This window comes from Gadus chalcogrammus, chromosome 12, assembly GCF_026213295.1.
Source record: "Gadus chalcogrammus isolate NIFS_2021 chromosome 12, NIFS_Gcha_1.0, whole genome shotgun sequence".
NCBI classification, from domain to species: domain Eukaryota; kingdom Metazoa; phylum Chordata; class Actinopteri; order Gadiformes; family Gadidae; genus Gadus; species Gadus chalcogrammus.
Window position 1 is genome coordinate 32,937,463 of NC_079423.1, and position 21,830 is coordinate 32,959,292.

Below are 21,830 nucleotides of genomic sequence, written 5' to 3' on the forward strand. Positions count from 1 at the left end.
CCGCTGTCCAAACCAAAGCTCAACTCCAACTGATTCCCAGCGGAACAACAGGTGGATTTAGAGGTGGAGCAGATGTATCCTCAGATCCTGTTGCACGGGTCGAGCCTGTCACTCTGACTCTGTCACTCTGTCATCAGGAATACCAACGAGTCGCTCCGGTCAATGAATGAATGACACATTCCTTAATGGGGGTTTCGTCTTCTTATGTTTGGAAATCTGAATCGAGGATGTTTTTGAATTCGCAATTTGAATTCGATTTAAAATGTATCCATTAACTTCTAGACGCTTCAACATAACGAGTGTTTCACTAACGGAGGCCACTGCTTCTGGTGGTATTGTGCGCACGAACTGTGTGGAAAGTGTTGAATTGAATTACGAGTTTTATCTTCTAGAATCCACTGGCATATACATATACAGGAGAGAGAGAGAGAGAGAGAGAGAGAGAGAGAGAGAGAGAGAGAGAGAGAGAGAGAGAGAGAGAGAGAGAGAGAGAGAGAGAGAGAGAGAGAGAGAGAGAGAGAGAGAGGACGATGGAGACGGAGCAAAGCAAAGAGACAGCTACTGTCACCCTATAAATGCTTGATCATCAGAAACTTGAACAACTTTTAATTGCAATGCTAGTTCTCCAAGTTTGCCCCACGCACACGCACACACACACACACATACATTTTTAAAGGACTGACGGGGACATCTCGCCTTTCAGGAGCAGGGGCGGTTCTAGACACATTTTCAATGGGGGGGGGGGGGGGGGCGGGGGGGCAGACTGGGGCCAGTTGTTTTGTTGGAGGGGCACATTGAGCCCGGGACGCAAAAAAATTAGTTTAGTACTAAGTAATGCATTCAAAAACACAACATACAATAATTGGCTTTTTCCCGTCACAGCATTTATTTCAGTAGCATCGTATTACGTGTTTCCTTCAGTTACAGCAATTGTCAATATTATACATTTGAAATGTTTCATTAGTTAAAGCAATTGTCAATATTACGACCTTTTGGGTTTCCTTCACTGACATCAAATCACTCAGTATCACACATCACCAACAGCAATAAAGTAAAAATTATATATTATAAATCCCTAAGTCCCTCCTTGTGCTTCAGTGCCGCACCATCGCAAGCAATCGACCCCCCGGCCGGACGGAGGTAAAAAGAAAAACTTTTGGAGGGGGGCCCACTGGGGGCCACAAGCTCAGTTTTACGGGGGCACTGGCCCCGGCTGGCCCCACCCCAGAACCGCCCCTGTTCAGGAGTCCACGTCAGACCTTACTACGGATTAAATCCTTAAATATTCGGAGGCGCCTCGACCAGTGTGTAGGAGTGTGTAACATGCTCCACTCAAGATCAACAGTCATTGTCTTTCCGTGTTTAATTCATATACAATTAAACGCCATTGATTGAAATTACAGCTTGAAAAAACTTTACAAAAGCAAATCTAAAATAGGTTCAAAACAATCCAGCCATTTCTGTAAATGGCACAAACATATGTTAATAAAAACAGCAGTACCACAATATTGTAACCTAAAACATGAAATACATTTTTAGCAAAAGATAATTGATATGAGCTATCGGTAAAAGCAGAACCAGAAAGTTCAGGTGGTTTTAAAAAGCAGAGCAGCGAGGAGGGGGGGGGGGGGGGGGGGGTCCTAAAGAGGTCCTATAGAGCAGGACGTTCTGAACGGCAATTGATGAAACCTGAGAGGCTTCTAGCAACACACGCCAACACAACAAGATGCTCTCGACAGTATGCTGCCGAACGGGTAATATCAGACGCAGGCGTCTAGTACTCACGCCCGATATTACAGCGTCCTTAAATACCTCAATCTAATGTTTACAGTTCACCCCACCCCAATCACGTGGGAGTGAGGAGCTACTAGGTTGCCTCACATAGTTAACTTTTATTATTATTTTCTTTAACACTGTAGCTGTCAATTCCACCAAAGATATGCCATCAATACCATCTGATTGCTGATGTTAATCGGACTGACTCATAATTAAGTCAAAGAGTTCAGTGCAAGTCTTCCATCCCTCTTTGGTGCTATTGCTCTCCTTCAGGCCTGTAGGACCGACAGGGCCGTCGGATCAGATCTTCTCCACATAGTTCCCAGGGAAGAGGCCTTCACGCCCCTGAATCTTGCCGGTCCACCAGCCTGAAGGGTCTGTGGGTCAGAGGAGCACATGAACCTCGCCCCCGGACACGAAACTGTAGATACTAGATATAGACACTAGATATAGACACTAGATGTAGATACTACATGTAGATACTAGATATAGACACTAGATGTAGACACTACATGTAGATACTACATGTAGATACTACAAGTAGACACTACAAGTAGACAGTACATGTAGATACTAGCTGTAGATACTAGCTGTAGATACTAGCTGTATGTACTAGCTGTAGGTGCTAGCTGTAGATGCTAGCTGATGATACTAGCTGTAGATGCTAGCTGTAGGTGCTAGCTGTAGGTGCTAGCTGTAGATGCTAGCTGATGATACTAGCTGTAGATGCTAGCTGTAGATGCTAGCTGTATGTGCTAGCTGTAGATGCTAGCTGTAGATGCTAGCTGTAGATGCTAGCTGTAGGTGCTAGCTGTAGATGCTAGCTGATGATACTAGCTGTAGATGCTAGCTGTAGATGCTAGCTGTAGATGCTAGCTGTAGATGCTAGCTGTATGTGCTAGCTGTAGATGCTAGCTGTAGATGCTAGCTGTAGATGCTAGCTGTACTGTAGCCCCAGCCCCTGATGGCCCACCTTCTTTGACCAGGTCGAAGACGTCGTTGATGTTGAAGCTGATCTCGTCGGAGTCCTGGCCCACGTACTGGTACAGGGCGCGGCACTGGGGGCCCTGCGGCTGCGCCCGGGGCTTGGGGGCGGGCGGGGGCCGGTGCCCCACGCTCCTCTTCCTCTGGGCCCTGGGGGGGGGGGACAGCGGCCTTCTGGTGAGACTGATTTCTGTTTGATAATGTTCACCCTTTTGTCCTTCCTTTCTTTTTCTTTTCATTCATTTCATTTCATTCATTCACTTTCCTCAGTTTTTCTTTCTTCCCTTCCTTCCTTCCCTGCTTCCTTCCCACTAAGCGTCCCGCCCTGGACTCACCCGGACATGCCCTGGTCCGGCACGTTGAGGAAGTCCTGATTCCCTTGCTGGTGCTTGGGGGTCTGTGATCGGGGGGCTTTGTGGGAGCCCAGTTTGGGCAGTGCTGCGCTGGGCGGGCGGCCCTGCCTCTGGGGGGCGCTGTAGGGCACATTCACCTCCCTCTGGGGGGCGTGGCCTCTGGAAGACGGAGCAGCCCCATTGGCGTGCCCTGAGGGAGAAGGAGGAGTCAAGGAGGGTCTTTGGTGAGCAAAGGAGGATCCAACTGACCAATGAGACCCCAGACACACGCTCGGGGGTTCCCTGGCGTGAAGAGATAAAGATATGGGAACGAGTGTGTACCTGTTCGGGGCTGCTGGGAGCGCCCCCCCCCACGGGACTGCGGCGCAGTCCTCCTGGTCGGTTCTAGTCAAACAACAATCATTTCATATCATTGGGTGACCTTTCTGGTAAGAGAGAGAGAGTCACAATATGGCTGTCCACCACACACACACAGCACGTAGCATCACGTTGAACTCACACAGCCGCTTTAAGATCCATAAAACCCAAAGAGAAGCTTACTGGACGTTTTGGGCAGCCCGTCGCCCACGGTCACGGTGAGCGTCTTCCCTCCGGCTTTGACCTGGGCCAGGTCCCCCGGGCCGCTCTGGAAGAGCAGCAGCCTGCTGCCCCCCCCGCCCCAGCCCTCCTTCTTCACCTTGAACTCCAGCCTGGGGAGCACACACGTTAGCCGTCAGCCAATGGGCTCTGTGATGGGGAGGTCACACGTTGGCCGTCAGCCAATGGGCTCTGTGATGGGGAGGTCACACGTTGGCCGTCAGCCAATGGGCTCTGTGATGGGGAGGTCACACGTTGGCCGTCAGCCAATGGGCTCTGTGATGGGGAGGGAATGTGTACCAGGTCCTGTCTGATGGATGCCATGTGCGGAGTTGGTACTTTTATTCTCCACAACTTAATTAGATAATAAATGGAAATGACTGCAGGCCTGACTTTACTGCTCACCCGTATTTGACTAAACTAACTAACTTAACAGCTGTAGCTGTTGTTAAGTTAAACTTGAGGTATAGATTTGACATGTAGTATGATAAGACGATGGATGTGGATGTGTGTGTGAATGCATTTGTGTGTGTATGCACTGTGTATCTGTATACAGTATGTGTATGTGTGTGTGTGCATGTTTGTGCGCGTGTGTGTGCACGACGTGTCGGTGTGCATGTGTGTGTGTGCGTTTGTGTGTGTGTGTCTGTGTATGTGTGTGCGTGTGAGTGGACCTGTCAGCGAAGGCCAGCGTCAGTCTGCTCTTGACGTTCTCCTCGTAGCGCTTGCAGAGCAGGCTCAGGAACTCCGTCTTGAAGTTGGACTCCAGCAGGCTGTCGTACTGGGCCTCATGCAGCACGAAGAAGTCATCCTGTCTGGTGCTGCAGGGGAGGTCAGCAGAGGGAGCCAGGTTAGAGCCACGGGTTAGAGCCTCAGGTTAGAGCCCCAGGTTAGAGCCACAGGTTAGAGCCCCAGGTTAGAGCCCCAGGTTAGAGCCTAAGGTTAGAGCCCCAGGTTAGAGCCCCAGGTTAGAGCCTCAGGTTAGAGCCCCAGGTTAGAGCCCCAGGTTAGAGCCTCAGGTTAGAGCCCCAGGTTAGAGCCCCAGGTTAGAGCCCCAGGTTAGAGCCCCAGGTTAGAGCTTCAGGTTAGAGCCCCAGGTTAGAGCCTCAGGTTAGAGCCACGGGTTAGAGCCACGGGTTAGAGCCCCAGGTTAGAGCCCCAGGTTAGAGCCCCTGGTTAGAGCCCCTGGTTAGAGCCTCAGGTTAGAGCCCCAGGTTAGAGCCACGGGTTAGAGCCTCAGGTTTGAACCTCTCAGTGCTGTGGACAGTGTTGTCTACCTCTCAGTGCTGTGGACAGTGTTGTCTACCTCCCAGTGCTGTGGACAGTGTTGTCTACCTCCCAGTGCTGTGGACAGTGTTGTCTACCTCTCAGTGCTGTGGACAGTGTTGTCTACCTCCCAGTGCTGTGGACAGGGTGGTCTACCTCTCAGTGCTGTGGACAGGGTGGTTCTTACCTCAGAGAAACACCACTGATGCTGTTGAACTCCAGCTTCCGCTTCAGCACCTCTCTGATCTGGCCCTTCTCAGGGCCCTTCTTCACCTTCTCTCGGCCAATCAGATAGATGCACCTGGGGGTCAGGATGAGGTCCCGCCTCACGGACTGTGTGTGAGGATCAAGGTGGGGGGGGAAGAGGTTATCCTTGATGTGGGACAACGGTACAAATAAGTACAGAAGTGCTCTGAGAAAACACGGGGAGACATGTGAGCGGTGGCTTCACGTCTCAAGGTTCACATTAACCTCGCTCCCTCTGTGGGCAAACTGTGGGGAGTTAACGTTGTTTTAAAGTTCAATATGAAAATGGTCTATAATAAAAATTTGAGTTCCAGCAGTTGAAACAGAAAAGGGCATCAGAAACACGATGCGATGTACAACCATCCAACAGCCATGCTGGATGCGTCTCAGTGCAGAGTCCCCGTGAACATCGACGGATGTGTTACCGCGCTTTACACCGCAAAGGTCACCACGGAATATGGATCCCACCTTAAACCTGCGGTCGAACTTATTGACAGAGTCAGCGAAGTCGACGCGCTCCCTCTTGGCCAGGAACTGCCTCAGCTCGGGCCGGTGCTCCAGGCCGAGGTAGTCGCCCACGAAGTTCCTGTTGATGCTGTTCCGGCGCCGCTGCTTCGAGTTGTACAGGATGTCCGAGGCTGAGCACGAGACCACACGTTACCGAGGTGATCAGAACACAGGATCCAGGCATGGGACCAGATAATAGATGGTTCACCTAATTTAATTTGATATATTCTGAAATAAATAGTTTTAATAGACAGAAAACAGTGGCCTGCAGTAGAAAGTAGAGGTTGTGCTGCCTCTCTACTCGTATCTCCTTAACTCACCCTCCTCCCTCATCTGCTCGTACTTCCTCCTGGCGCTGTATTTCCTCCAGGCCTTCTGGATGGTCCGGGCGAAGGTGTCAAACTTCCTCTCCCTCATCTCCTCCAGAAGGAACAGCTGCACCAGGAGACAAAGGAACACTTCTCAATCATCATTTGTTCTTTTTTCCTCAGAACTCGTGTGTTTATATTCTTCCTACCAAACAGCCGTCATAAAGATAATAAAGATAGATTGACAGACAGACACACAGACATATAGGGCCCTATCTTGCATCCGGCGCAATTGACTTTCTACACTGACGCATGTGTCGTTGCTAGTTTGCAACTGGCGCAGAGCGTTCTTTTCCCTCCACCGCCACGCGTCGGTAAATTAGGGAATGATCTTGCGCCCCAAGGGGCGGTTCGGCGAAAGGAGGAGGCGTGTTCTGGCTCAAACGTTCCCTGGTGCTATTTTGCAGTTTCAGAAAAAAACTTGTTTAAAGTCAATGGTGCGTTGTTCAGATGCTATTTTAAGGGCGCATGCGTAATGTTGCTTGTGCACCTCGTGCATACACTTTGCTTCTCTCATCTACTTAGCCTCACATTCTTGGTAAATTATTTGGGAAAGAACAGCTGATCCAGCGGTAATAAGTTGTACTTTTAAATCAATGCATCTGCGAAAACCGTACAGCAAACACATATTTTCTTGAGACAGACATCGTGTACAAGCCCATAACTTTTAGGATTGATGAGTATTTGATTGTGAGAAAACATTATTTTACCGCGAGTGAGTGTTAAAAAGAATGAATGAATGCGGGCGTGCGTGTGTGCATGTGTTAAAGAATTAATGAATGCGGGCGCATGTGTGTGCGTCCATCTGTTTAAACACACGCAAACTAAACACGTAACGCATAATACAGTCCATGGCAATGTATATTAACGGGGGGACACATGCAACACAAGTCGATAACGGTAATGCATACAATACTGGTAAGAAACGATGTTTGTTAATGTATTGCGTAAATCATTAACCACAGTTACCGCATATCATATGTGTGTTAAGTTTTCTTTGCCGAAATTTAATTGAGAACTCAGTATTTCTTAAGTTGTGGATGAAAACGCTATTCCATGTGTGTATTAGGCCATATTATTTGGCCATAAACTGAGCCATTTGAAGTTTGAAATTCATGTGGTCACTGGTCATGCATCTGTCGCATCTGACAATGCAGACGCGCTGTGAAAATATCAACTCGTCAGATTCAAATGCGCTCATGGCTCTTAAAGGGGATGGGAGCTGGCACTCTCATTGGTTTATTGCACGTTACGCCCAAACCACACCTACGGGTAATCAGGCCAACCCTTTTTAGATTTGCGCCGGGCGCAAGAGTAATTTATGCGCCGGTAAAATAGCAACATCGCCATAGAACCGCCCACTAAGCTAATTGCGCTTGGCGCTTCTCACTTGTGTTTCAGACCGTTAAAATATGGCCCATAGATAGATCGACAAACACAGAGAGACAGACAGACAGACAGAGACAGACAGATATATAGATAGGCGGGGTCTGAGGGAGGCGGGGTCGGAGGGAGGCGGGGTCTGAGGGACGCAGGGTTTTGGAGCAGGGGGTGGAGTACTGGGAGCAGGGGGTGGGGTACTGGGAGCAGGGGGTGGGGTACTGGGAGCAGGGGGTAGGTACTGGAAGCAGGGGTTGGGTACTGGGAGGAGGGGGTGGGGTACTGGGAGGAGGGGGTAGGTACTGGGAGCAGGGGGTGGGGGACAGACAGATATAAAGATAGATCAACAAACACAGAGAGACAGACAGACAGACAGAGACAGACAGATATAAAGATAGATCAACAAACATAGAGAGACAGACAGACAGACAGACAGACAGACAGACAGACAGACAGACAGACAGACAGACAGACAGACAGACAGACAGACAGACAGACAGACAGACAGACAGACAGACAGACAAATAGACGGATTGACGGATGGAAGTAAGGTAAAATTCAAATAAATATAATAGAGTAAATAAAAGTGATGAAGTACAGATTCGGGGTTCTTGACGAAGACCTTGGCCCGTCCCATCTGGTACTGGTCCTGGTCCATGTTGACCGACTGGAGGAGGTGGAGCACTCCCTGCTGCTCCGACCCCCGCCAGCACGGCCACGTCTCTACTGTCAGGATGGCATACCTGGGGAAGACACACGCACGCACATACACACGCACACACACACAGTTGGTAACCAGAGGCATAGCCACGGGCGGGCCTGGACGGGCCTGGGCCCGCCTACTTGTCAGGCTGTTCCGTCCAATCAGAGGGCTTGTCAGTCTGTTCCGTCCAATCAGAGGGCTTTCCTTCGTTTACGATCACCATCTAAAAAAGGCGCGCAAGTCAGCACTCCGCTGAGAGCTCAAGAGTCAGTCAAATGGCGTTGATGTGTTTGTGTTGTTTATGGCCGTCGTGCCAGACTAGACTATAGGCCTGTCTGTCGGTCGAGGAGGACTCTCTCTCTCTCTCTCTTTGCAGTAGGCTTGTCTTATATGGCCAATCTGTTTCAATTTAATGTGATGACACACCGAAGCTACGTTCATTCAGTTTTGTGCATGTTTCAAATGTTTAGCCTGACGGCGTATTGTCAGCTGTGACTGAAAGCATTGAAGCGATCAGTAAATGCCTTTAATAATTCCACCGCTATGTCATAATTTAACCTGCCTTTGATTAATGTTTGCATGGTGCATCTAATCCAGGCCTATCTTATGTTCAGTCCGATTGGCTTTGGCCACCCGTTCTTCCCTGTGCCCGCCCTTTGGAACCTTGGTGGCTCCCCCTGGTGGTGTGGAGGAGGCTCTGATCAGCTGTAGCAGACAGTGTAGCGGGGGTCACCTCTGCAGGAACTTATTGAACGCTCTGCGGTAGGCGAAGCCAGCCCGACGCACACGGATGTTCTCCCGCAGTCCGAGGTATTCCACCTGATGCTTCACCCTGCAACAACAAACACCATCACCTCCAGGCCACAGCTCATCATGGACCAGAGGATACCAACATCACTCATGAAACCGGGGTTAAAAGTGTGTGTGTTGCTATTTGTGTGTGTGTGTGTGTATATATTTGTTTGCGCGTGTGTTTGTGTGTGTGTGTGTGTGTGTGTGTCTGTGTGTGTGTGTGTGTGTGTGTGTCTCATGGCTCACCTGCTCTCCTCCCAGTCCTTGGGCCTCTTGGTTTCGTTGGGTTTGATGCAGCGGATGTAGTGAGGTGTACACTTCATCAAGGTGTTGACCAGGTCGTTGGCTTGTTTCTGAGGGGAGGGGGACAGCTCACTAGCCACTCTTTGGGGACAGCAGCTGACACATGTCTGGCAGTGGGGGTCGTTACCTTGATCTTGGTGCTCGCTGTTGTCGGCCTCCCCTTCTTCTCAGCGCTGAGGTTATCAGGAAACAGGCTACGGATGAAGTCACTGTGGACCAGATGACAGTCAAAGACCTGCGGACCACTACGTCCTGTAGCGTCCCTACCCTGGGGGCCTCACTCACTGTTCACTGCTCTGCATGAGCTCAATCAGGTCCATGAACAGCACATCCCGGTTCCGCTCACAGAAGCCGTTGATGTCGTACGACACCTGAGAGAAGATAAAGATAAAGATAAAGTTATCCAGATATGAACCCCGGCCAGGCAGGGTACCATGCGGTGCATAGGAGCGGAGGAACTCATTTAGGTGCTTCTGGAACCAAACTAAGTATCTAAATAAGTCTCCCTCGAGGAAAAGGTTTCATCCAAAGCGACGTGCAGAGTAAATACATGTCAGGGGCGGGGTCTGAGGGAGGCGGGGTCTGAGGGAGGCGGGGTCTGAGGGAGGCGGGGTCTGAGGGAGGCGGGGTCTGAGGGAGGCGGGGTCTGAGGGAGGCGGGGTCTGAGGGACGCAGGGTCTGAGGGACGCAGGGTTTTGGAGCAGGGGGTGGGGGACCGGGAGGAGGGGGTGGGGTACTGGGAGGAGGGGGTGGGGTACTGGGAGCAGGGGTTGGGTACTGGGAGCAGGGGGTGGGGTACTGGGAGCAGGGGTTGGGTACTGGGAGCAGGGGTTGGGTACTGGGAGCAGGGGTTGGGTACTGGGAGCAGGGGGTGGGGTACTGGGAGCAGGGGGTGGGGTACTGGGAGCAGGGGGTGGGGTACTGGGAGCAGGGGGTGGGGTACTGGGAGCAGGGGGTGGGGTACTGGGAGGAGGGGGTGGGGTACTGGGAGCAGGGGGTGGGGTACTGGGAGCAGGGGGTGGGGTACTGGGTGCAGGGGGTAGGTACTGGGAGCAGGGGGTAGGTACCTTGCCAGCGTAGTGGTGTATGATGAAGCCGGAGTTCCAGCTGTTGAAGTGCTCGTGCGTTCCCACCTGGCCCTGCAGCTTCTGCAGCAGCGTGAGGTCGGCCCCCTCGCCCTTGGCGTGCATGGTGGCGCACACGTCGTCCAGGATGCTCATGATGCCGGGGGGGTTCTGAGGCCAGGGTTAACAACATTTAATTTGATGTTATTCAATCAAATTAAATTCCTTTTGTAGATTTGGTGCCATTTAACTCACCAATTTGTTCTCAATGAGGTCACAGACCACCTTGTTGTTGAAATACTCGATTGGAGTCCACTTAATGCCCTCCTGAACGTACTCTTCCTGGCAGGACACAACGACAAAGAAAATATGATAAAACAAAGTCTTATCTCTAGCAACTCCAGCTCAGAACACATAATACTCAGAGTCAACCAGGCCACCTGCTCTGCCTTTAAGGTCAGCTCGATGAAGATCTGCTGCAGCTTCTCGTTCACAAAGTTGATGCAGAACTGCTCAAAGCCGTTCCTCTGTCAGAGAAGGACCGAGATTAATAGCAATTTAAGGACATCTTGAAGTTATGGCCTACAATCATGAGCTGTGACATGCCATGTGTTACACACTATGTTACACATTAGGAGTTGATCTGAACACACCATCAGCTGCTACACACCTGAAATATCTCAAAGCCGTAGATGTCCAGCACTCCGATGCTGAACTCTTCGTCTGGCTTCTGGATGGCTCTGTTGATGCTCTGGGGTTAGGGTTAGGGTTACAGGGGGCGCGGGGTTAACCAATGGAAACCTGAATAGGACCTCCATTCCAGAGACATCTTACAATATTTGTGTTTTTTAAAAGCCAGATGGCATCTCATGTTTGGTCTTTAGTTTGTAAGTATCACGCTAGGCGACGGCCGTCGGCCCTACCACACCTCCACCAGGTAGTCGAAGACCCGCGTGTAGAGGGCCTTGGCCAGGGCGTCCCGTGTGTAGGTGGCCTGCTCCTGGTTGAGCGTCACGCTGATGGACTCTGACTTGTCTCCCCACTTGGACTCCATCTTGCGGCTGGTCAGCTTGTCCTGCAGGCGCACCGCGTCGACGCCCAGCAGGTAGGCGGGGAAGGCCAGCACTGGGGAGCACACTCTGATTGGTTGATTCTGTTTGGAGTGACAACCTTTCAGTTGCCTCATCTACCTTACAGACATCCCAGGATACAAACTGATGTCCAGAAGCAGCAGCAGACCCCGGTGAGCTTCAGCTGATGAAGCCAGAGTTGAGGGACTGAATCCCACTGGGCTATTTTCTGAACATTAACCCTTATGCTTGAATGTTATCCTTTATGTGTTGAGTGGGTTGACGGTACACTCACATGTATGCCTAGAGGACATTTTCTGACCCTACATCAAAGTTGCACGCCGTTCACATAAAGGAGACAGCACAACCTTACAAAAGTAATCCAAGCGTCACATGGGTTACAACAACAACATGTTCTTCCATTTAAACTGTCAGACCCTTGGGTCCTTAGAGCAGAAGGTCCTCAGGTAATAAGAAGGGAAAGATTTCCATGAACAACAACTTCCCTGGGCGGACAGCCGAGGGCATGGAGCCGCGCTACAGGAGCGCTTGTTATATAACCCGGGCTCGCCGTCGGGGGACAGGCCTGACACGCTGAGTTTCCCCACAGCGTTAATAAGCTCATTTCTACAGGGGAAATAACGTGTGTGCATTTGTGTGCATGTGTGTCTGTGTGTGTCTGTCCGTCAGTATGTGTACGTGTGTGCGTGTATTAGTGTGTACGTGCGTTTGTGTGTTTGCTTAGCTGTGTGGGTGGTGATTGATTGCTTGGTTGCAAACGGTTGTGTTTGAAGTCCCAGGTGAACTTGCTCCCTTAGGTAAGTGTGTGTGTGTGTGTGTGTGTGTGTGTGTGTGTGTGTGTGTGTGTGTGTGTGTGTGTGTGTGTGTGTGTGTGTGTGTGTGTGTGTGTGTGTGTGTGTGTGTGTGTGTGTGTGTGTGTGTGTGTGTGTGTGTGTGTGTGTGTGTGCCACTCACGGTCGGGGCTCTCCACCTGGCCGTAGTTGCCCGCCTCGATGAAGCTGATGTTGCCCATGTGCAGGATGCCTCCGATGATCTGCAGCACCTGGCCCTGTATGGCCCCCGAGATCCCGATCACCTGCATGGCCTCCTGCACAACCACAGGCTGAGTCGGGCTCCTCAGCTGGAGAGTACAGCCTGGCCCGGCTAAGGGGATTGTTGAGGGGATGAGGAGACATGCTGGGGTGTGTATTTACCATGGTTTCCTGGAAGTCTTTGCTGTCGTTGGTGCCGTCCACTTTGTAGGTCCCGGACTGGTTGAGATAATAGTAGTAGTCCGGTGTCATGATCCCGAGGCCCTCCTTCTGTTGGGCGTTGGCGCCCTCTATCATCTGGTGGGCAGCGGTGCACGTTAGACGGGACCAAACCTACAGCAACAGCCTGGTCCTACGATATACGCTCACTCTATCAATGAGCACAATAAGTCAAAATACATTCATGAATACATTTGTTTGACAAGGAAGCAGAGAGTTGTGTTGCACAAATTGAATGTCTGTATGTCTTTGACCTAACCCAGGGAAAAGAGAAACATTTAGTGCAGGTGATGGTAATTATTGAAATTAACTTTCACATCTGAACCGTCCTCTCCTTCAGGCCTGCGGACCCACCTGGTAGAAGATGTGGAAGTTCCTCTCGCTCTCGTTCTGGCTCACCACCCTGGACTTCTCCAGCAGGAAGTTGGAGATCCTCCCGCCGTCGGGCTCGCCGCCACGGCTGAACTGGATCTCAAAGTACTTCCCCTGAGGATGAGAGAACGCAGAGGGCCTGAGAGCCTGAGAGACGCCTCTCCTATGACTCTGTCCCCTGGAGGACGAGAGAACGCTGAGAGCCTGAGAGACGCCTCTCCTATGACTCTGTCCCCTGGAGGACGAGAGAACGCAGAGGGCCTGAGAGCCTGAGAGACGCCTCTCCTATGACTCTGTCCCCTGGAGGACGAGAGAACGCAGAGGGCCTGAGAGACGCCTCTCCTATGACTCTGTCCCCTGGAGGACGAGAGAACGCAGAGGGCCTGAGAGCCTGAGAGACGCCTCTCCTATGACTCTGTCCCCTGGAGGACGAGAGAACGCAGAGGACCTGAGAGCCTGAGAGACGCCTCTCCTATGACTCTGTCCCCTGAGGACGAGAGAACGCAGAGGGCCTGAGAGACGCCTCTCCTATGACTCTGTCCCCTGGAGGACGAGAGAACGCAGAGGGCCTGAGAGCCTGAGAGACGCCTCTCCTATGACTCTGTCCCCTGGAGGACGAGAGAACGCAGAGGGCCTGAGAGCCTGAGAGACGCCTCTCCTATGACTCTGTCCCCTGGAGGACGAGAGAACGCAGAGGGCCTGAGAGACGCCTCTCCTATGACTCTGTCCCCTGGAGGACGAGAGAACGCAGAGCGCTGACTTGAGGCCTGAGAGACACCTCTCCTATGACTCTGTTTAGTATCAGTGGCAAAATGGCATAGATTAGCCTACAATGTTGATGATCATATGAGACCTATAAGCCAATTTAAAATAAAGTATGATTTGGGGTTTGTAAATAATGAAAGGGAATAATTTGACCATCATTGTCATTTCAGTCCACTGTATAAGTACTCAAACGGAAACCGGCTTTGAAGGCCAAACCACTTTGTCTTCTACTCCACTAACAAAATAAACCAATTCCCTTTAAATAACGCACCCACCAGAAAATGTCAGTGTCAGACAGGAAGTGATGTGGTTAAAATAATTTGGTGTATGGTGACAGCAGATAGGATTGGTCTTCTGCTGCCTTAGAGGCAGATCTAACGATGGTGTAAGACTGATAAGGAAACACCTAAGAGGCTTGGAAAGCACACAGATCTGCTGATCAGCTGAATGGAAGGAGCTGACACCAACATAGGTATGGGGCCATGTTGTCTCAGACAGGAAGGCCGCTGCAGGGACCCTGTAGTGACCCCAGAGCAGCGTACGGAGAGCAGCGTAACCAAAGGGGACGGCTGGGGAGGGGCCTTACGAAGCGACTGGAGTTGTTGTTGCGGACGGTCTTGGCGTTACCAAACGCCTCCAGCAGAGGATTGGACTGGAGGATGATATCTTTCACATGCTGAGGGTGCACACGCACACGCACACGCACACACACACACACACACACACACACACGCACACGCACACGCACACACACACACACACACAGTAAGAGAGCATGAAGTAGCAATTGAAGATTTGAAAGATTAAAGGATTTGGCTTTCACAAGAAAAGTTAGCAAATCACAAAGCAGCGCTCCCCCTGGAAGCTACACACCTGTACTTTGGCTCCGCCTCCAGACACCTTGGAGATGTAGCCCATGATGTACTTAGCAGCAACCGTCTTCCCTGCTCCACTCTCCCCGCTGTTCAGACACACAACACAACGTCACACAACACACAACACACTGTCACACAACACAACGTCATGCAACACACAACACACCGTCACACAACACACTGTCACACAACACACCGTCACACGACACACCGTCACACAACACAACGTCATGCAACACACAACACACCGTCACACAACACACTGTCACACAACACACCGCCACACGACACACCGTCACACAACACAACGTCACACAACACAACGTCATACAACACACAATACACTGTCACACAACACAACATCACACAACACACAACACACGTCACACAACACAACGTCACACAACAACACCCGTCACACAACACAACGTCACATAACACAACGTCATACAACACACAACACACTGTCACACAACACAACGTCATGCAACACACAACACACCGTCACACAACACACTGTCACACAACACACCGTCACACGACACACCGTCACACAACACAACGTCACACAACACAACGTCATACAACACACAATACACTGTCACACAACACAACATCACACAACACAACGTCACACAACAACACACGTCACACAACACAACGTCACACAACAACACACGTCACACAACACACGTCACACAACACACGTCACACAACACACGTCACACGTCACACAACACAACGTCACACAACACACTATCACACAACACACCGTCACACAACACACGTCACACAACACACGTCACACAACACACGTCACGCAACACACAACACACGTCACACAACACACGTCACACGTCACACGTCACACGTCACACAACACACGTCACACAACACACATCCCACGTCACACAACACAACGTCACACAACACACTATCACACAACACAACGTCACACAACACACGTCACACAACACACAACACACGTCCCACGTCACACAACACAACGTCACACAACACACTATCACACAACACAACGTCACACAACACACCGTCACACAACACAACGTCACACAACACACGTCACACAACACACGTCACACAACACACGTCACACAACACAACGCCACACAACACACGTCACACAACACACGTCACACGTCACACAACACACGTCACACAACACACGTCACACAACACACGTCACACAACACACGTCACACAACACACAACACAACGTCACACAACACACGTCACACAACACACGTCACACAACACACGTCACACGTCACACAACACACGTCACACAACACACGTCACACAACACACGTCACACAACACACAACACATGTCAAACAACACACAACACACGTCACACGTCACACGTCACACAACACACGTCACACGTCACACGTCACACGTCACACAACACACGTCACACAACACACAACACATGTCAAACAACACACAACACACGTCACACGTCACACGTCACACAACACACGTCACACGTCACACAACACACGTCACACGTCACACAACACACGTCACACGTCACACGTCACACGTCACACGTCACACGTCACACAACACACGTCACACGTCCCACAGCGCCCCACACAGCGCCCACACAGCGCCCCACACAGCGCCCACCACAGCGGGGGGCTACCTGATGATGACACACTGGTTCTCCGTGTCGATCATCATGTTTCTGTACATGTTGTCAGTCAGGGCGTAGACGTGGGGCGGGTTCTCGTACTGGGCCTGGTGGGGGGGGGGGCAGACCCACGTTATCCAGCAGCTTCAATGCTCATGGAGGGTGGGAATGAATTAGTGCGTTAACAAACTGGTCCACTCACTGCCCCCTGGTAGAGCTCCACCTCCCGGTCGGTGAAGTAGTTCATCTGTTTGAACGGGTTGACTGAGATCAGCACAGAGCCGATGTAGGACTGCAGCACGGAGTCAAGGATCCACATCAAACAAGCTTTAGAAAACCTTAAGATTACTCGGAAAAGCCATTCAATCGATTTTTCTTTTGGTTTTCCCCGACCTATTCCTCAATCTAATTAAATGTCCCAATGAAGACATTAGTCTTCCCATTTACAAACAGAATTGCTAGATTTGGCTCTTGGGAAGTGATAGTATCTGAATATCAATGAATCATTTGTCATCTAGCAGTGACGGGATCTGTGAGGTTGAGCTCAGGGTGGTTGGCCGCAGTCTATATACGGTAATGAACCTCTACTGAGAAGAAAACAGAAACGAGCAGTTGACACATATAGAGAGTAGGAACAGGAAGAGGAGTGCCCATATATATATGTGTGTGTGTGTGTGTGTGTGTGTGTGTGTGTGTGTGTGTGTGTGTGTGTGTGTGTGTGTGTGTGTGTGTGTGTGTGTGTGTGTGTGCGTGCGTGCGTGCGTGGGTGCGTGCGTGCGTGCGTGCGGCTTGTAACGGCTAATCACACTCACACCTGGTGGCACGTCATGGGACCTTTAATTAACTTCTAGAATAAAGGTTCATATTGTGATCAATGACAAACGGAAGATGCTTCATGCTCCCCCTAACCCCGTCCCCAACACTAACCGCTGCCCGGCTGCCCCAGCAGAGCCTGAACGAGGCCCTCCGGCCGCTGCTGCCCTCAGGATACAAAGATGTAGTCGTCGAGGTATCTCTTCTTCAGGTTCTCCACGATGCAGTCCTCTGTGATCTTGGACAGCAGGACCATGTCGTCCACCCCGCTCTGCTTCACGTTCTGGCTCTGCCAGTGGTACTTGGCCTGCGGGGGGAGCCACAACACAAGATGGACTGAGGGGCAGAGGCCAGAGAGCCCCCAGCCCTCTGAGGTCAGGGGGGGGGGGTAAATGGCCTGGCTCCCTTATGTACCTTCTCTCAGTCACTGGATTATCACTGCTGAAACACTTCTCAAAAAACGACTTCTCCATTCTGAACCACATCATGTAAAGCAACAAGATAATCCTAACCCTAACCCTAACTCAATGTACTGTTTCCTTCTCTTCTTAAAGGGCCAGATGGCTGCTGGGGAGTCCTTGTACCTCACTTTGGAAGAAGTATGTGTGTGTGTGTGTGTGTGTGTGCGTGTGTGTGTGTGTGTGTGTGTGTGTGTGTGTGTGTGTGTGTGTGTGTGTGTGTGTGTGTGTGTGTGTGTGTGTGTGTGTGTGTGTGTGTGTGACAGACGTACAGACAGACAGACAGACAGACAGACAGACAGACAGACAGACAGACAGACAGACAGACAGACAGACAGACAGACATGGTGAGAGATATGTAGAAGTAGTTGGTAGATGGATTATAGATAGATTATCGATGGATATAGATAAATAGACTGATGGGTGGATTGATAGATCGAGGGGATGGAGAGATAGAGATAGTTGTATGATTTCAATAAGCTAAAACCTTTGGTTTATAAGCTTATATTATATATAGCTTTATTATATAAAGCAATAGACAATAGAATAAATGTCATTATTCCATTGAGCTCCATGATGAGTGCCAGCCCCCAGGCCTGCCCATCGTTCTACAGAGATGGTCTGCAGGATGCATCTCTGCTGATCGAGCACAGAGTCAGAAGAGGCAGGCAGGAAGCGTTGTGACGCTTTGGTTGTCCTCACGTCGGACATGACTTCCTCCTTTGTTGTGAAACCATCTGGGGTTTGTAACAGTGCTTCCTGCCTCCCAGCCCATCTTACTTCAGCCTTTTGAGTTCAGCTTCTTGTTTATTTCAGAAAACCTTATAAAAGGTTTAAAAACTCAGATCTGCATCTCTTGGGATTCTGGCCAAGCACAATTTGAGATCCCTGTCCCCAGTTAGGCTTATGTACTGGAAAGTAAACATTACGAGATACTTTATATAAATTCAAAACAGAGTTCGGGTTTAGTTTTCTTTTGAGAGAAAAGTGTTGTTGCTCAAGAGCCTCGACCATGAGCCCCCTGATTGATTGGCTCAATACTATCAATGTAAACATCAGGTCTTAACTCTTTCTTCTTTACTGGATTAACTTCCACATTCACATGTTTTGTACTGAAGCTAATCTGACCAACCTGGAGCATGGACCTGGGGTCATGTGACCACGGCAGGTCAGGCTTTTCAATCTCAACACAGAGGAGCCCTGAGGTGGGACCACAGACCCTGGCGTTAGAGAGCCTGAGGTAGGATGTGAGTACACCTTCATGGGGAAGCACCTCACCGCCATACCAGGTGGCTTCAATCCTCAGCTTGGCAATCAAAAGTAGAACCTGAACGCTGTGAGGTGGCGGGAACCCCGACGGCTTGGACAGACGGACAGAGACGACAGAGAGGTACTGTACCATGGTGGCACTGAGCTGTGTTGGCAGAGGTCCCCAACTCCGACTCTCCTGTGGCAGCGTCCAAGTTCCAGAGAGGGAGAGAGGAGTGGAGTAATCCTGATATGTTCCTGGTGCCCTCAGCAAAGGGCCATCTCAGAGGGGGAGAGGAGAGAGTCAGAGAGACCCCGAGGGGGAGAGACAGAGAGACACTGAGGGGGAGAGAGACGGAGAGACACCGAGGGGGAGAGACGGAGAGACACCGAGGGGGAGAGACAGAGAGACACTGAGGGGGAGAGACAGAGAGACTCTGAGGGGGAGAGACGGAGAGACACTGAGGGGGAGAGACAGAGAGACACTGAGGGGGAGAGACAGAGAGACACTGAGGGGGAGAGACAGAGAGACTCTGAGGGGGAGAGACACTGAGCCCTAGTGGCTGGGCTCCTGATCATGTCGTGCTGCAGCTCTCACACCTACTTCCTCATACCTCTACAACACGGGGACTCACTGAAACGAGAACTGTTCAATCACATACACACACACATACAGATACACACAGATACACACACACACACACACACACACACAAACAAGCACACACCCACACACATGCACAAACAACGTCTGTGTAGGCATATCCGTACAGACTTCCAGTCAGATAGTTTGAAACCAATTGTGTAAGATGTATTAAAGCAATAAAGGTCTTGCTTAAGTATAACCCTGTGATCATTATAATTGTTATTCTGAGAGTGTCATGGCTGTGTCAGCAGAATAAAGAAGGAAGCAGTAGTGTATAAAGCCTCTACATCTGCAGCAGGACATCATCGCCTGGATGCCAGACAACATCGACCATGTACCAATTATCCAGAACCCTGCTCTAAAATCATGTGTTTCTGTTTGAGACGAACTCCACCCAGTCTGTGGTCAGCTAGGCTCATGAGCATAGTGTGAGGGAGAACGCTAGGTTCAGCACCACCCCTCCCACTCTCTCTCTCTCTCTCTCTCTCTCTCTCTCTCTCTCTCGCTCTCTCTCTCGCTCTCTCTCTCTCTCTCTCTCTCCCTCTCTCTCTCTCTCTCTCTCTCTCTCTCTCTCTCTCTCTCTCTCTCTCGCAGAGTAGCAAGTAAAGAACAACTGAACAACGGGGCAGTGGAGCTCAGAGCACACAATATAATGCATGCTTCTATTTCTACAACATTTTAGCCAGGTGAAAACACACACACACACACACACACACACACACAAGCATGCACGCACGCATGAACGCACACAGACACATACAGGATGATGATGCTCAGAGCTGAGCTCACTGTCAGAGAGTCTCGAGCAGACAGACATGACGTCACATGACACTCGGAATCCTTCATCAGACAACTGCCCAATGAACAGAGGCCGTCCCTTCCTCCTGTCTCTGATGAGCTCAATGTTTCCATGATCACACTATGCTGAGTCTATAAATGCACACAAAAAAGAGAAGTACAGATCAAATGCGACAAAATAAAAGACTTTTAGATCAACGATGCACCATTTCGTTTTTAATTCAACATTATATTTCCATTCAAAGCGTTTCTCATGGTGGGCGGCCGTCTCCTCCTCAGAGTACAGAGCAACGTACCGGACTTGGGTCTCATTATAATCAGCATTTAACGGAGAGAACGTTGAACCTATCATTTCTCTCCTAGCTCAAATGAAACTGGCTTTTCATGTGCTTAGTGTGAACACTCACATGTGCCAGGTAGATAAAGATAATGATACAAGTAAAACTAATAAAATAAGAGTAAAAAGAATACCTTTGAAGCTATGAAAAACAGTATCATCTGGGTCAGTGTTACTATGGACAGGTTAACAGGGTTTCCTGTACTGAATCTGGGTCATCTTTGGCAGTACACAGTTCTGAACTTTGAATCAAGAGAGGATCTTTGTGTGAGAATAGTTTAGTAAAAAATTATTCTGGGCCCATTGAAGAACTAGACTTGTTACAGTACAATTTAATACATAACATTTCCCTCTATTTAATGAACATCACAGAGAGTACAATGACAACTCCAAAACAATGACAACAATGACACTATGAACTATGAACTATGAACAATGACGATAATGAATGATAGCACCATTCTGAACAAAAGCACCACGAAAAAGAGGAAAACAACATTAAACACGTTGTCTTATTCCCACCAAGACAAAGCGAGCTCCCGCCCACACGGCGCAGTGAGCTGAGACGGAGCGTCCACAGTGTGTGGAGTGATGAATGACGTCACATACAGAGAATGACATCATTGGCTGATATCTGCTGGTTGTGGTTCAAACAAGATGGCCCCTATCCAAGTATACCAGGAAGTGATTTCTTCCATGAAGAGAAGGAAAAGTCCTCCGGAACAAAGTCAATTATTTCCCACTGAGGCTCCAGGACACACAAGCAGCAGAGCCTCCGGAGGGACTCTGTGTGTTGTTGGTTCAGTTGTTGATAAAGTTCCCCACCGGCTGGGTCACATGACAACAAGAACCACCATTGTGTTGAAAAAATAAATAGACATGAGTTATGACAGGATATGCTCCTTGATATTAATTTGTAACTTGTTGTTATGACCGTTGAGCTTTCCCAATGACATGACGATGAGGATGATGATGAGGAGGAAGGATATGTTAATGAGCTGCTGCATTTCCTCATTCTAACAACTGCCAGGCGGACAAGGTTTCACAACCCTTAAAATGGACCTCAGTTGCTTCTTGTGCAAGACAAGCAGAGATTAGGACTTCCTCTCCAGCGTCTCCCTGTTGGGATGCTTTGTGCAGCGCTGGTATCCCCGAGCTGAGAGGACTGCTGCACGGACCAGCGACTGAACGGCTGTTAGGGA

At 50.1% G+C, this 21,830-nt stretch overlaps 1 protein-coding gene across 1 annotated transcript; it reads right to left on the bottom strand.

The window, feature by feature from the left end:
• Positions 1–869: 869 nt before the first annotated feature.
• On the bottom strand, positions 870–19,412 carry myo1f (myosin IF). Its single transcript, XM_056603436.1, has 28 exons — positions 18,999–19,412; positions 17,320–17,448; positions 16,531–16,620; positions 16,341–16,435; positions 14,670–14,757; positions 14,383–14,472; positions 13,014–13,145; positions 12,603–12,737; positions 12,364–12,496; positions 11,247–11,443; positions 10,989–11,069; positions 10,759–10,845; positions 10,574–10,660; positions 10,322–10,489; positions 9,540–9,625; positions 9,382–9,463; positions 9,198–9,304; positions 8,893–8,991; positions 8,055–8,199; positions 6,029–6,143; positions 5,670–5,839; positions 5,143–5,288; positions 4,364–4,510; positions 3,654–3,802; positions 3,435–3,497; positions 3,096–3,303; positions 2,750–2,910; positions 870–2,153 (listed from the first exon to the last, which is right to left on the bottom strand). The coding sequence occupies exons 1-28, from the start codon at positions 18,999–19,001 to the stop codon at positions 2,077–2,079; spliced, it is 3,270 nt and encodes a 1,089-aa protein (XP_056459411.1). The 5' UTR covers positions 19,002–19,412; the 3' UTR covers positions 870–2,076.
• Positions 19,413–21,830: the final 2,418 nt, after the last annotated feature.